The sequence below is a fragment of the Corvus moneduloides genome, chromosome 3, assembly GCF_009650955.1.
Source record: "Corvus moneduloides isolate bCorMon1 chromosome 3, bCorMon1.pri, whole genome shotgun sequence".
Lineage (NCBI taxonomy): Eukaryota > Metazoa > Chordata > Aves > Passeriformes > Corvidae > Corvus > Corvus moneduloides.
The window spans coordinates 113,202,248-113,217,508 of record NC_045478.1 but is presented as its reverse complement, the minus strand read 5'-3'; the positions used below and the strand labels follow the sequence as shown (position 1 = coordinate 113,217,508).

At 42.6% G+C, this 15,261-nt stretch overlaps 1 protein-coding gene across 1 annotated transcript; it reads left to right on the top strand.

Annotated features, from left to right (window-relative positions):
- Window positions 1-103: 103 nt before the first annotated feature.
- On the top strand, window positions 104-2,209 carry FBXO48 (F-box protein 48). The gene is made up of 2 exons (XM_032103618.1): window positions 104-445; window positions 1,792-2,209. Exons 1-2 carry the CDS (start codon window positions 149-151, stop codon window positions 1,951-1,953), a joined length of 459 nt encoding a protein of 152 aa, XP_031959509.1. The 5' UTR covers window positions 104-148; the 3' UTR covers window positions 1,954-2,209.
- Window positions 2,210-15,261: the final 13,052 nt, after the last annotated feature.

Sequence of the window (15,261 nt, the reverse complement as noted above, 5' to 3'; positions counted from 1 at the left end):
CTGGTCCCCAAACTGCGAAGATTCGCCCCGGAACCAGCGCCCCACGCGCACACCCGCAGCGGGCGGGCGACAGGGACATGTCAGCAGGCAGGCACCCAGCCCAGAGCGCTGCCGGCGGCGGCCGCCGGCGCACAGAGGGGCCGCGGTGATGCCTCCCTGCCCCGAGGCCGCGAGGATGGACGGGGAGCGGTCTGCCGGCCGGGACAGCGCCGAGGGAGGAAGAGGAGGACTGGGTGACTTCGTGTCTGCTCTTCCTCCCGAGGTCAGCTCCCGGATTTTCAGCGGGCTGGATGTCGAGAGCTTGTGCCACGCGTCCGTGACGTGCAAGGGCTGGCATCGCGTTATCGAGAGCAACGAGCGGCTGTGGCGGCACCACTGCCTGACCGTGCGCGCCGTCTGCCAGCGGGAGATTGACTGCGACCGAGGGAACGGGTATTCCTGGAAGGTAAATCCACCTTCAGCGGCAGAACACCGGCAGTGACATAAACGAGGTTGCTAGGAGGGGCAATAGAAGTGTGTAAGGACATTGCATCAGCGCGTCGCACCCATCCTAGGGTTGTGGGGGGAGCAGCTGCGGTGACAGTGTGCCTCGGTAGCGCACCCCGGCAGACGGACATCTGCTAAAATACACTGAGGGATAAAGCAAGGCTGTCCCTTTTCCTACCCAGGACACAGCCTGTCCAGCTCGGCTTTAGTCCTCCTGCGGCCCTGCACAGCCTCAGCTCTGACCTTCATCATACACAAGCTCTAACACGGGACAAAGCCCACGTTCCCCCAGATAGTGCTGGCAGGGAGAAGGTAACAGGCATTGTGTGCTCTCTGGTTGTATTTTGTGGAAATAGGTCTGCTGGTTAGGAATGACTCCCTGAGAAATCATCCTGGATAGCGCTCTCTCGATACACCTCAAGTGACACACATTCAGGAGTAAAAAACAAGGGGAATAGAAAAGGAAACGAGCAGGAGCTTTTTATAAACTGTTTAGAAAATCTGCTCACAGACATACTGCTCTGGGGAGTTTGTAGCAGGTTCAGCTCCAGAATATACTGAATGATCTCTCACTGTCGAATCCAGCCTGGAAGTTGAGGTAGATCAGGACCTGGTCAGGTAGATCAGGTAGACGTGATAGCTGGTTCCACAGATTACTCTGGGCCAACTAGAGGGTAATTCCTCACCTTATTTTAGCTGGAGTGTTTGAGAGCAGGGGGACAGTGGAGGGGTGAAAAGAGAAGCAGCAGCAAAAGAAACAAGAGCAGCCACTGTTCTGGGCTCTGATACTTCAGTACTGCAGTGTGAGGCACAGGCATGAGCGGATAGTGGTTGCCCTTTCAGTGCATAGATCTTACTACCCTTGCACAGCAATTTCCTGCAGAACTTCCTGCACTGATTGTCTGTTTTATCTGGAGGGGATTTGAAATAGAAGCAACAAACACACCAAGTCTGCATTTTCTTGCCCTAAAAGGCTGGCAGAAGAGAAGAATCCAGCTAACTTCCAAACAAGAGTTAAAGGCCACAACCCTAAAGAAAAAGTGAAAGGTGCCTTTTTAAAGGAGTAAGACGAATTCCTGGCTTGGGTTTTTCATCTTGACCATCAAAGAATTGAGGCAGGAACAGAAAAATTGGAAGTGGAGCAAGGTCTTCTTCTTGGCAGCATTGCACCTTCCTGGGCTTAATGTCTAGATATCCAAAGCCACATTCCAAATCCTTTTTCTAGCACTACTCTTCCAGTGCTAAACTTAAGTTGCAGTTTAAATGGGTTCATTTCCAAGATCTGACTATATGTTTTTCCACCAGATCACACTGTTAAGAAACTACTGGAAGAGCAAAGTGAAGCAAGAATGGCTTAGTGGGAAATACAGCAACATTCCTTCACAATTCAGCTTGCCAGAGAAAAGCATGTATCCAATGGATGTCGACACGTGGGGAGAAATCTTGGAAGCAGAACTTGAGAGATGAAAACCAGTGCTGATTCTTTCAACTCAAACAACTTTTGCCAATATCACACACTGTTTGGCAGTTGTGAAACTGATTTTGAATGATTTTGGACTATGAATTTATGATGAAAGCTTCTCAAAAAAACTTAAGGGTGTCTTAATTTGCAGTTAACTGTATTTATGTAAAATTCTAAAGACAACTAAATATTCTGTTGTAATTTATATTTATAAATTCAATGTTCTACTGCACTGTCAAAAATACACTGATTATAATTTCAGTTTGCACTTTTTGTTTTGGAAGAGATGATTTTTATATTAAAAAAAAAACCAAAAAAACCAAGGTGTGTTTGACTTTTTGACATGAAGTGTATCGTGAGAGCCCACAAAGGAAGGTTGGGGAAGGGAAAAATCTAGACACTGGAAATAGACGACAAGGTGGCCACCTCAGGATCAGCTGAACATTCCCAGTGCCCATTTCAAGGGACAGAATCCTCACAAGGATCTCTGAACTTGCACTCACAGAAGTGTTAGTATTTGGCAGTGCTGAATTTCAACTACCCAGCTGTGGAATTTTTGGATTAGGACTCTCAGATCCAGGACAGAATGGAAGCAGACTGGTAACTAACAGTTTCTCAGCCATTAGCTATGCACATTAGTCATTTGCATGTAGTAGGGAAAAATTTAACTACTTTAAACAAGATGACTTGAATAACCATATGAGGTAACACAGCTTGATGTATTTTTGTAGTCACGTTAAAACGCATTGAGAAACTTAGTTTTTTCCTATATGCTGATCTTCCACCACACAGGCCTTGCTTTACCAGCACTGATTTTTGGCACCAACTTGAAAAACTGATGCTAGTAAAACAGGAGCTGCTTGTCATATTACTCAATATAAAAGCAATCATTTACTACTATTCTGAGTATCACCTTTCTCTACCTCCTTTGCACTAAAGAGTAAAGTAAGTGAGAAAATGCTGGGAAGATCCTTGTTGCTTGAGGCATTCCTGCAAAATTCAGTCACCAATCTGGCACCAATTTTCTATAGGAAGACTTCTACCATGCTTGGTTAGATTTGAAATCCCTTCATACAACTACTGCAAACATTGGCATAGGACATTCTGACGGTATAAGGATAGAAGTGTCCTGTGATGAGCATGAAGTTCAATGGCACTAGATCAGGCCCCTATTAGATGTGGTGTTTACTCAAAATAGGTCCAGCCCTTACCTTTATCAAGGCCCAGTAACAGTAGATTAAGCACGGCAGTTTTACTCTGAAAATACAGACTCTGGTCATTTGGGCTAAGAGCCAGTAGCACTTTTTTTTCAGTGATGCTGACATTTAAACAAACCATTAGTTTAAACTTGCTTTCATTTTACACTTTATTTTCTCACACTTATTTTACCATTGCAAAATATCTGGTGAAAATATCTAGTATTTTTTACTCCCCTTTAATGTAGGTGTCTGGGCTCACAGGCTTTATCTTGTATGTGCCGACATCTAGAGGTCAAGGAAGAAACAGATCAGCCAGGTGAAATGGACAACTCTAAAGTGCTTTCAAGAACAGAATGTTACCTGATCCTTTTTGTGGTTTAGAGCATTCAACAGCTTCCCTCAAAATGGGTCCACTTCCCTCAGCCCATGCTCCCCATTTGAACAGGTTTTCATTCCATAAGCACTGGTACCTTTTCTAAATCATGAGTAGCGTATCTAATTTAGACAGCTTTCTCACCAACAACATTGTATGATATGATGCAAGGACTGCATAATGTTTTTTGTCAAGAATGAGACCACTCTTGATGTTAATTAAAAATTAACATCTGTTTTATTAAAAGAATAATTAAAAAAATTAATTAAAGTTAAAATAATCCAGTCCGGGAAAATCCACAAGTAAAAATCCCAAAACCCGGGTCCGCAGCGATTAGAGACCTTTAGGCCTAACCAGCACAAGACCCCAGTGCAGGAAGCCTGCAGTGCTGGGTTAACTTTGGCTAGTCCAAAGTTAGATAATTAAAATGGTCTCTCTGGGAGATAGAGGCCTGAGTCACCAGCGTTGGGCTTCGCCCACAGCTAATCCGAGGCAAAAGCAAGCTCCAGAGCTGTGCACTGGGTTTTATAATGTCCATGCTCCGCCCAGGTCCACCCACAATCCAGCCCCCATGGTCAGGTGCGATTGGTGGAATCTTGAAGTGAGGTCATTTGATCCTGCCAATGGCTAGCTTCTTGTCTAGGGTGCTTGAAAGGCGGGAAAATGTCCTCATTGAAATTCATGGTGCCATGGAGCTGAGTTGCAACTTAACGGACAGGAGACTAAAAATAGCCCTTGACAGTTAAAAAGTCTGTTCTTTGAGCTGGGCTTAGAAAGTTGTAGAATTTAAGGACAATTAACAAAAGCATGAAACTGCACTACAAACACTTTAAGGAATTTTTAAAACAGAACCATCAACAAACATTTTAAGGAACTTTTAAAACTGAACCATAAACACTTTAAGAGTCTTTTTAAAACATACTAATTAACTTGGATAACTTGAGTATGTGTATGAAACAAGACATTTGGAAGTTTAAGGCTTAAGGAATGGATTAAACTTGGGAATATTTTCTCAACAGGGATTTTTAACTAGGAATTGTGTGATTAAGTGGTTCTGAAAATTAACTTTATATCTTTAACTAGTTTGATGGGCATTTTAAGTATGTAAATACTAATTTGGCAATTAAAACTCTTGATATGCAAAATGTAAAACTAGGATATTTAATCTTTTATCATGCAAAATCAGGGCACTTAACATGCAAAGGCCAATTTGGTGGATTTCATATGTAACATTTTTCACACGGCCCCATTGCACTAGGTTTTAAAAATCTCCCTTTACCCACTGTTCTTGTAGGACAACTACTACATTATCCAAAACAGATGTAGTACCTAAAATTCACTGAAGCTTCTGCTGTCAACCTGCTGCCAAACATGACTGAAGTGTGTCCTGGCTTGAAGGAGAGGTGTGGGCCAAGGAAGGCAGGAACCTCCCTTGGTATGGAAAATGTGACCTCCTTCCCTCCAAATTTTTATAACTTTGAAATTATGGGGCTTTGTGGCAAAAATATGGGAAAAGGAATAACAGTTCTTTACTAAAATATATATACATATGACAAGGCAACCAAACAACCACAACAGCAGCAACAACAAACAGAACAGAAACCCAGCACCAGCCTCTCAGCCGCAGACCCTTTCCCCTTCGGTGCAGTTCCGCTCACAGCCGGCAGGGGCGCTGGTGGCTCCCGGCCAGGCAGGGTGGGTGCGATGATTCCCCCGCGCCTGCAGGGGGCGCTGTGGCACGAGCTCAGCCACCTCTCCACATGAGGTAATGGCAGGCGAGACAGCGGGAGAGATAGAAAAGGGGCTCCCTTTGCAAACCCCCAGGAGCAGCTGGTCCCAGTGTCCCTCTGGATGGCGGAATGAGCTGTACAGTGTTCTGGTTTGGCCAAATTTAGAAATACATCCTCTGAGAGAAGGCAGGCTACAGTCACCCCTCCCCCACCAGGTTCGGGAAAAAATAAATTTTCCTCGAAGGAAAGTGAAAGAGATAAAAACTATTTATTTAAAAAACACACGGGAAAAGAATAATAACGCTAAATAATAAAATCTCTCGCTGTGGAGAAAAAAACTGGGAAAGTGTTAGAGTCCTCCCTTTGGTCTCCTCGGAGCTGGGACTTGGCCCAGGGCCAGGCCCTCTGTGCTCGGTGGAAAGTCCTCCCAATGTGTTCTGATATTGAAGCAGTCCAGCAGAACAGGGAGAAAATATGAAATTCCAGGGAAGAAAAAAAAAGTTCAACTCTCAGTCTCTCTCTGGAGAAGAAGAAGCTGAAAAACTGACCAAAAGCTGACTGGAAAGCAGCAAGCCAGGTGCTTCCTCGCTTCCCTGCCTCAGCTGAAAAAAAGTCTCTATCTCTGTGTGACCTTGAACAAGCTGCAAACTGCTTTGAAGTTTTGCTTAGGGTTTCCTTCCCCCTCTCAGGCTCAGTTTAAAGGCATAGAGAGGCACTAAATTAATTCCTGGGCATAGGGCAACGATATGGGGATACACATTATAAAGTAACCCCTAGACTAGCAGGAACCTCGGAGCAGTGTCTGGAGTGGCAGAGGTGGGCACACCTGTGGTGACAGACAAAATGTAGCAGAAACTGTGCAGACCTGCAGCGGGTCAGGCAGGTGTGGGATGTTGGTTTAGAGTGTAGTGAAAAAGCCCCAGGCAGTGGCAGAAAAGAGCAAGGCTGGGCAGCGACAGCCAGGCTCCCAGAAAGCAGCCAGGAGAGGCTCAGGGTCCCGGGTTTTTCCCTAGGGTACCCGAGTAGATGGTGAGGGTCCTTTCCAGTGAGGTCAGGTGGTAATAAGGTCTCAGTTCAACAGCTGCTCTTATGAGCAAAGGCTCACCCATGGTAGGAGAAGCAGTGGGAGGACAAAAGCTCCGTAGTGGCAGCGAATCCTCCAGGCAGCAATGGTCTGTTCCCCTCCAACCTGTCCGTTTCTCGCTTTCACGTGTCAGAGGAAAATAACTTTAAGGGATAGGACTATGCAACTACACGAATTTATTGTTTAAAATAACAAACGCATCAGTCGAGGCGTGAGATTTTACAACACCTCCGAGTAATGGCGACTAGTCACAAGATTTAGGGTTACATCGTAATTTATAACTTTCTAATCCAATAGATACTTAAAATGACACTTTGTTTTAGATTAATGACCTATCACCTGTGGCACTTCTCACTGCAATGCAGCTATGTCTTGACCAATAACTTCTCATGTCATGTACACACAGTTGTCTCTCTTATACCATCTACATTCTTAACTTAAACTATATAAAACCACACTATTATATTTTAAAACCCTTCACCAAAACACCCAGTGTACAATTTTACTTATAATGATAGGAACACAAGTTTGTAATCCTTTTGCTTAAAGTCCACAAATCTCTGTCAATTAAGCCAGACCTAGTCTCTTCCAGGGTTGTAAATCAAAGCCTCCTTTAATTGCAGGAGTTTCTACTCCTCTGTCTCCCACACCAACCCAAGAGTGAGAGAGGAGCTGAGCCCAGCCCCTCACCCCCCAGCCAGTATCTCGCAATATCTCTGCCCTTTCCCAAGGAAAAAACCTCTCAGCTATCAGAGTGCAGCCAGCTGCACCCCCTCCCCTTTGGCCACATCTTTTGTTTCTCTTTAGTACCCATTGTTATAATCTCTTGGGCAACATATGGGACAAAATTCCCTGAGAGAAAAAAAAAAAAAAAAAAAGAGAAATCCTAACCTACATCAAGTGTAACTCAGAGTAAAGAGCATTCTTAAATATAGAAGATGTAGCACAAAGGTCAATGAGTTGCAAACACTGCTTCTGCTATTGTTAGGTATTCTGCTCCAAAACTATATCTAGTTACTGCAAATTAAAAAAAGAAATAAAACCAACACTAAAACCCACGCTCAAGCACACTGAAGGTACTTGTTAAAAACGGGCTCAGGATTGAGCTTTAAAACAAATATATTAACAAGAACTAATTTAAAAGACAATAAGAGATCTCTTGTGGTGATTTGCCTTACATGAAACAAAGTGTACAGCACCAGGGCTTGAACTGGAAGAGAGCAGACCAAAGCCTCCCCTGGCAGCCTTGGGTGATATCTTTTATACCCCTAGGCTCCGCCTCCCAGCCACCTCTTTCCCCGCCCCACCAGAGCATTGCGATTGTCTCGCTGATGTCTAGAGTCCTTTTATCAGCTCATTGTCCTCTGGCTGTTGTCTGGGGTCTTCTTACTGGTCTGGGGAACATCCAGTAATAGTCTCTTATTTCCACTCTTACGTAAATAAGGTCTGAAACCCTCCCTCTATGATTACATCACAGAGGTTCTGGAAAATTCGCTAGTTCTTCATTTTGTACTGCAATCCCCATAATAAATTTATTTACAAGAAGCATGATAAACAGTTTAACTAATAGCTTAACTTTGATAGGTTACAATAATCAAACAACCCAACTGGATACTTGACTATTTATCTGCAAACACTTAACAAGTTAATTAACAACCTCCCTTATGCCCCAATTAACAACTTTATTTTAACAACTAATTAATGACTTTAGTATAACTGTGAAAGCCAACTTTTCCTAAATTTAATCTTAAGAGTACTGCTTCACATTCTGCTCACAGCATATTTTACCCCGACTCTAAAAGAGCTAGAAGTGCAAAAAGTGCATGTAAATTAATCAAGAACAATACTAGCAGTACATTCTCATCACCTCAAAACTGACCAATTTTTTTAATCATAACAAAGGGAACTGTACAATAATGGATCTCATCCCTCACCTTTCTCTTCCAGCCTCCTCTGTTACCTCCAGTCCGTAACTCCCTGCCATTTACCCCCTATTCCCGCTCCTTTCATGCCCCTATGCTGTAAGTTCTCATATATTTGTCTCAGGATACAGTTTGTAAATAGAACAATTATTCAGGTATGAATCCTAACACAGTTACTTCACTGTGCACTTAGCTGTAGCTTTTCCCCATTCTCGAATGAGCATTAAGAATCCCCAGTATCTGTCGTGTCTCTGCTTCTGTTCAGATCAGATGGCTGTGCCTCTTTAAACACAAGAAATTAAACACGCAGCTATGCAATTACACAAGGCCTGATCTTTAAACCTGGAGTAACAGTGATGAAAATTTCTTGTGAAAAATCTATTACTGAGAAAAAGAAGTATTTTAGTACAAATCCTCATAAAAACAAAGTTTTCTTCCCTCTCTACTCTGACTTCTTCCTTTAAGGGTTTTAATTCCCCCTTGAGATTTCATTACATCAATTCTGGTAATCTGTTTGTAGTGGTTTGGTCCAAAATACTCATTACTGTTTACCTTCTGTGAGATAAGAATTAGGAGAAACGCAAAGCAGGCACCAAACTTGAAGGAATATAAAGAAGTTTATTAACAGACCTAAAAGAGGAAAAAAAAAATCATGCCACACCTTCAGAACACTTCTCCTCCCCCCACCTGCCTCCCTTCTCCCACTGACAATGTAAAAGACATCCCTTGAGATGTTCAGTCTGTTTACCACTTCCATAATAACCTTGTTCAGTCCATTTAGGAAGAGGAGTCTCTCTTGTCCATGCTATGAAAACATTATCACAACGAGACAGCCGCCCACTTCCAAATATTGTTCAGTCCATTTAGGAAGAGGTCTTTCTGCTTGCATGTGAGAGTCCCTTCCCCCGACTTGCAGCTTTTCCCACAACTACTTTCAAGGGTCCACTCTTGAAATTACTGGGGTAAAATTTTAAGGTTGAGCCGTTCAGTAACAAAAGTTCTCTTCACCCATCTCTGGGAGCATTTCATCTCTAAGAATAGAGGCCCTTCTCCTTCCCTGGGAGCAAAGGGTCTTCCTCATCTTCATCTTTAGGACTATTTCTGGGAGCATCTCTAGGAACTGAGGTTTTCTCCTTTCCCATTTGGAGCAAAAGTCCTCATTGCTTCCATCTCTCCCTGTTCAAACTTCTCATCAAATTACAGCTGCATCAGCATCTGCCTATCTCAGCGCAGGTGCTTTTGCTCACAAGTACAAGTTGAACGCTCCACCCCCCATGCCTTCATGAAATTACAACGGGATACTCTGATATATCATAGCTTCACAACAGAATTTCAGCTTTAAGCATCTCCTCTTTCTTCCCTAAGGTTTTCAGCTCTTCACAGCACTAAAAGGGTTAATCTCACCCAGGCCTTGCAGCTGGAATGAAGCTTATCGCTGTCAGTCACATGACCTCTGCCAGACAGCGGGGCAGCTTTAGCTGAATCTTGGCCGCACTGGGGGGGGAGGGGTGGGCTCCGCAGTTGGAACAGGGCCCATCGGCTCCAGGATGGCCGTGGCCCAGCCCGGCCTGGCCTGAGCAGGGCCTGGGCTGGGCCCGCTGGCCCCCGCATGGGGCCCACAGCCACCTGTCCCAACACCAGAAATGAGACAGAGAGGCTCTGCCTTGGAGTTTCCTAAAGTGTGAATCACAGAGGCGGTCACAATTTTAAGTGGCTTAAAGAATTGTCCATATTCAAACTAGCCAGTTGATAGGTTCTGTCAGGTCACAGAGGAAGCTGTAAGCACTCCTTTGGGAGAACATCACTTCCGGGACTATGCTTGCTAACCCATGACACTGTTCTACTCCTTTCTGCCCCTGCCCCATCTACTCAGCCTCCCATCTCTGCTGCAAGATGGATGTGTTCTCTTCCCTTTAAAGACGCCCCAGCAGCGTCCATTGCTCCAACCAGTGGCACTCTTTGCACCACCTGGTTTGGGCTCATCTCTTGCTCCTTCTACTTGCCAACAAAAGCCACTGAAATGCCAGCAATAGGAAGATTGTATCAATGCCTAAATTAGCACTCATATGTGGGTGTCCTTCCTCAGAGAGCACCCTCAGCAGCTAAGACCACACATTTAAAGCCCACACCACCCCAGGGCGCACATTAGCTACCCTCACACCTTGGTGGCTGGTGAAACCCTTTTTCCGCTCCGGTGTTTACCTCTTACCCATACGTTTTTGCAGAAGTGCAAAGTTCTACTTTTGCAAACCCCATTGACCTTCCCACTGCATTCCCATGCCACTTTTATGCCCCTGCTTGGAAGGTGTCAGCTGCAGAAAGGTGCCCGAGGCATCCATCACCCAGGCCTCCCATTAGCCACGTGGCCTTCCTGCCATTCACCTTCCTGCCCATCCAGCTTTCCTAGGATACAGAGGCCTTTGGAGAAAGCACATTAAATTAGTGTGTGCAGAGCTGTTTGCAAATGTTTTCTGCCCACACAACTCAACGATGCAACAGGGGCTTAAACCTGCCAGGCTTCTGTGAGGAAAAAAGGCTTCCCTCCTGCACAAAACCCCGTGAACTGCTGCACAGCTGGATATCAAAAAGACCAGCACTGAGGCTCAGCCAGAGGGCCCCCCCCGATCAGCATTTTATTTCTGCACCTCCAAAACCACCTGTGGTGTTTTTAATAATACCTGTTGGTGTTAGAACCTTCTTTGCAACTACTCACTGTTGCAGTGCTCCATTTTTGAAGTGAGCAGCTGACAGTGTGGCTTTATTTCATCATGGTGCAGGATGTGGCTTTGGGTCATTGCCAGTAACAGACTAAATGAAAAAGCATGCATGAGATAATTAATCACCACGGACTTTTAATCAGACCACTCAAATTTCAAGGCTAATTTTGTCAAGTGTTTCTGCCAATAGGCAGATACATGCAGATAGTCATGTCTTTATCCTGATCATCTCTGGAAGGTACCAAGTGACAAAGTTATCCCAGCTGAAGACAGAACAGTTGAGCTCAGGACTGGGATCAGCTCATTCAGCCCACCAGAGCTGACAGGAAGACAATAAAAGCATGCAGCTGGGAGGACTTAGGTGGCGGTGGTGTTATTTTTTTTACTTTCCCTCTAAATGAACTTGGAATGAGGTCTATAGGATTCCCAAGAGCATGTTGACACTTGGCAATTGATTTTTACCATATTGCTTGTTCAGAAAAGTCCATCTCCAAAACCACAGAAGAAATCACCTGCTGCATTTAACACCTCAAGTCAGCAGCAGCTTCTGATCAGCACAATGCTACGAATTGAGTGTTGGGGGCTGGGAGGGGTTCAGGCCTCACTGCTAAGGGCTAGACCCACTCCTGCTATTCTGGTAAACCAAAAACCCAAGCTACAACTGTGAGAGAAGAAGGAGGGAGATGATGGACTGCAAACTCAGAGATGCTGGAGGACCTAACAAGATGAAACCCAGGAGGATAATACTGGCACAGTTTGTTGCAGTCTCCCCCAACTCCTCAGAATCACCCTGTCCAGCACTGCCAACCCATGCCCAGCAACTCTGGATTTACAAAGCCAGAGGGGAATAAAACCTAGTCTGCTAGAGCATGCAAACTAGGTACAACATTAGCTGGTTTTGACTCATGTTTATAAATGTTGTCAAAACTACACATGTTGGTTTTAATGCACAGTCCTTAAAAACCTTAAGAGGCAAAGGAGCTGCTGTTTCCCAATCCAGGGGTATTGACTGCATGGACTGTTTTGTTGCTGAGATACCAGACACTTCGAGCAATACACAAAGGCTTCTCCAGATGCCACAGGACATCAGTGGCCATGAGATAATGTATCAGTCATAGCACAAAATACTGCTTTTAAACACTTCTGTGGTCTCAGAATGCCAAAACCAAAAGATGCTGCTAGCTGCCTATTGGAAGATTCAGCTTGAAGACTTGAACCAAAGGTATAGTTTGAGCAAGCTGGGAACAGAGAGAAAATTCCATCAAACAAACCAGCCATCTTAAGCCTTTAATTCTTATATGGGAAAAAGGAAAAGTTGAGAAAGATGAAGTATTTTTTTTGCAGCAACAGTATCTAACAACTAATAAATGAAATATTACAATACCCCGTAAGAGCTTTACTTGTCTGTTCCACTGAAGGAATATTTCAATAGCTTCCACTACTTTTACAGGACATTGCTAAAGAACAAGAGCACTGAACAAATATAGCTGGGAGATCCTAACACCTAGGTTTCAGCAGGTACACTATATAGCTGTTTAACAGCATAGCAAATGACAAAAACATGCCTAAAGTCACCTAGTGTGGCTAACCAAACAAAACTGGCTTTTCTAATGCACCTTTATTTTTGAACGTCACTGGTCTTTAGACAATTTTTTCACGAACTTATATTGCTCTTTAAAGTCATTTTAACATGCAGCTCATCAACCAACATGTGTACTTAGAGATAATAACACTAGGGACCTGCTCAAACAGGGACATTATAACAGCACCCAATACCCATAGAGCAACCTACATATCTATGCACAGCTTGTAAGTATGAGGAGATGAGAGGAAGTTTTTACTGTTTTAAGGGGGTGACTAAAGAACACATGGTATGTTGCAGCAATTCTAAAATGACACTAGGCATTTATGTTTTCTCATCCAAGATCCACTCTATGATGCCTAAACGCAGAAACACAAGCTCTCTTTTATGATATTTAGGTCAAAATAGTTATAAGAAGAAGGATATGGGGGAGGGGAAAAGAGAAGAAAGAGAAAATTGAAGATGTAACTTGGGAAAGAAACTGTTACTTTAAGTAAAAATATTAAGAGAAACCCAAACCAACAAACCAACATTATTTTACTAATTGTATACCAGAATCATGAAATACTTCCTTTAAGCAAAAAACTGCATAAGACTGTTAAAAGCCTGATATGTAACTCTTCCTATTATTCAAAAATATCTCACATGTGCATTGATTTTGTTACTGTACTTTAACCATCATGTACTTTAGAAACACAGCAAATTAAGCTTCCAAAAGCAGGTCACCTACATACACATATAGCAGAAGCAATGAAGGACAAAATAGATGGTTTCTTGATTTTCTTTTGATATACTTTGGTGATTAAGAAAGGATTTTCAGACTTTTCCTTATGATATGGAAGCAGGTACATGAAAAGACAGATCATACATTGATTTATATAATTGATACTCTATTAGTCTGCAATAGGCTGTTCTAGTATATTTGATAAAGAGAGAGGGGCTAATGGCAATACTCTAAGAAGAGAGTTCTCTATGTCATTTTTATAACCATTTGAGGATGTAGGAAGATTTGGGTGTCTAGTTGTTTGGGATTTTTTAATTAAACTAGTCAATACCCAGGTCCCTTTCCTCTCCATTGATCAACCCAGTTTTTTAATATTCAAAATTTTGGTGAAAGACATATTGAAGGCAAATTTTAAAAAATACTAACATCATCTCTCTCCCCTTCAAATGCTGGAAGCAAAATTCCATTAGTTTTTTCAGCATTTCCCTTTGATTATTTTCTTCCCTCCTGCTCAGTCATCTTTTAATGAGTTGAAGAAAAGGAGGGAAAGACATCTTAAAGTCTTAAAAGACAAAAGGTTGGAGCAATCTTAAAAGAAAGGCAGAGTCTATGCAGGAAAGTGAAGAGTTTTACTGTAGCCCATTACATTTAATAATGCCAGTGAAGCATGAAAAGAAGCATTTTACTCAGCTTTCATACAGTCTTACTCTCCCTTTCACTGCACTGGAAGGAAAAAAAACATTAGGCAATCTGCAAGAACCAGAAACAAAGTGCGGAAAGCCACAGTTTTGGTTCTAAATGCAAAGCAGGAAGTCCTGTGTTCTAATCAAAAAACCCCCCCCCAACCTTATTTTGAAGCGAAATAAGAAGTTCTATTTCAAGAAGTCTGATGAGTAACAACAAAAGAAGAACCTTGTTTTCTGTCAGAGTTCACCGTGAACACAGAAAATTCTCTATACATCAATGAGAACACCATAGTTCACAAACAAAAAACCCATGCACTTTTCAAAACTGAAGGCACCCACAGAAATACCAACAACCTGCAGAGGACTCTTATCTACTCATTTTGCTTTTTCAAGTTCCTCCTATAGTCTCCTACAGTTTTAAAAGGTACAAACTGAAAAAGAACAACCAAAAAATCCAACTCATCCCCACCCCACTACCATCCCCCAAAAACTCCCACCCTACTTAAATGTTTTTGGCCCCCATAAAAAAAGATTATTTAAGGAATTTTTATCTGGATTTCAGTGCTGCCCAAGCTTGAACTCAGAAAAAGTGGAGGCACATTACAAACAGTGAAAAGCACTAATCAAGAGCCCTGTGAAGCAAGTTGTTTAAACTTAAAGTAACTTCTCAAATATTTGAGAACAAATTAGGGGCAGAAAATAGGTATTTAACATTTGTAGTAAAGTGAACTCTAAGCCAAAGACAGAAGAGGTACTACTGCATTGAAGAGTTATATGTAATACTGCAAAAAGAAATGAAAATAAAAAGTTGTCTAATAGAGAGGTTTGACAGTAAACATTAGGTACCTCAGAGGCCTTAACTAGTTTTTTCATCTTTATGAACAAACTTTGATTAAATATTACTAAATAAACTGTTGTATTACTCAAACACATTTTTAGTAGACCTTTCACACTTTCTGTTAACTATTCTTTCAAATAAAAAGCAAAGACAGCACACTGCAAAGAAAAGCACCAAAATAACTACACTTATCAACATAGTTGTATCAACCTTACCCTTCAGAAGAACGCTGCGGGGCAGGGAAAGTACACATCTCTTTGAAAAAATGCTACAGACATATTAAGTCCAAACTACCTCCATATGTGTTGTTTGTTGGATTATAAGAAGTAATAATAACTGTAGCTGAAAGTTTGTTAGGCTGGGGTTACTATTTTTTCAGCATCTGTGTTGGTGGTTTGCTTTGTACTGTTTTCTTTTAAACTTCATTTTAAAATGGAAGTAGGAGCGCTGTATCTGTG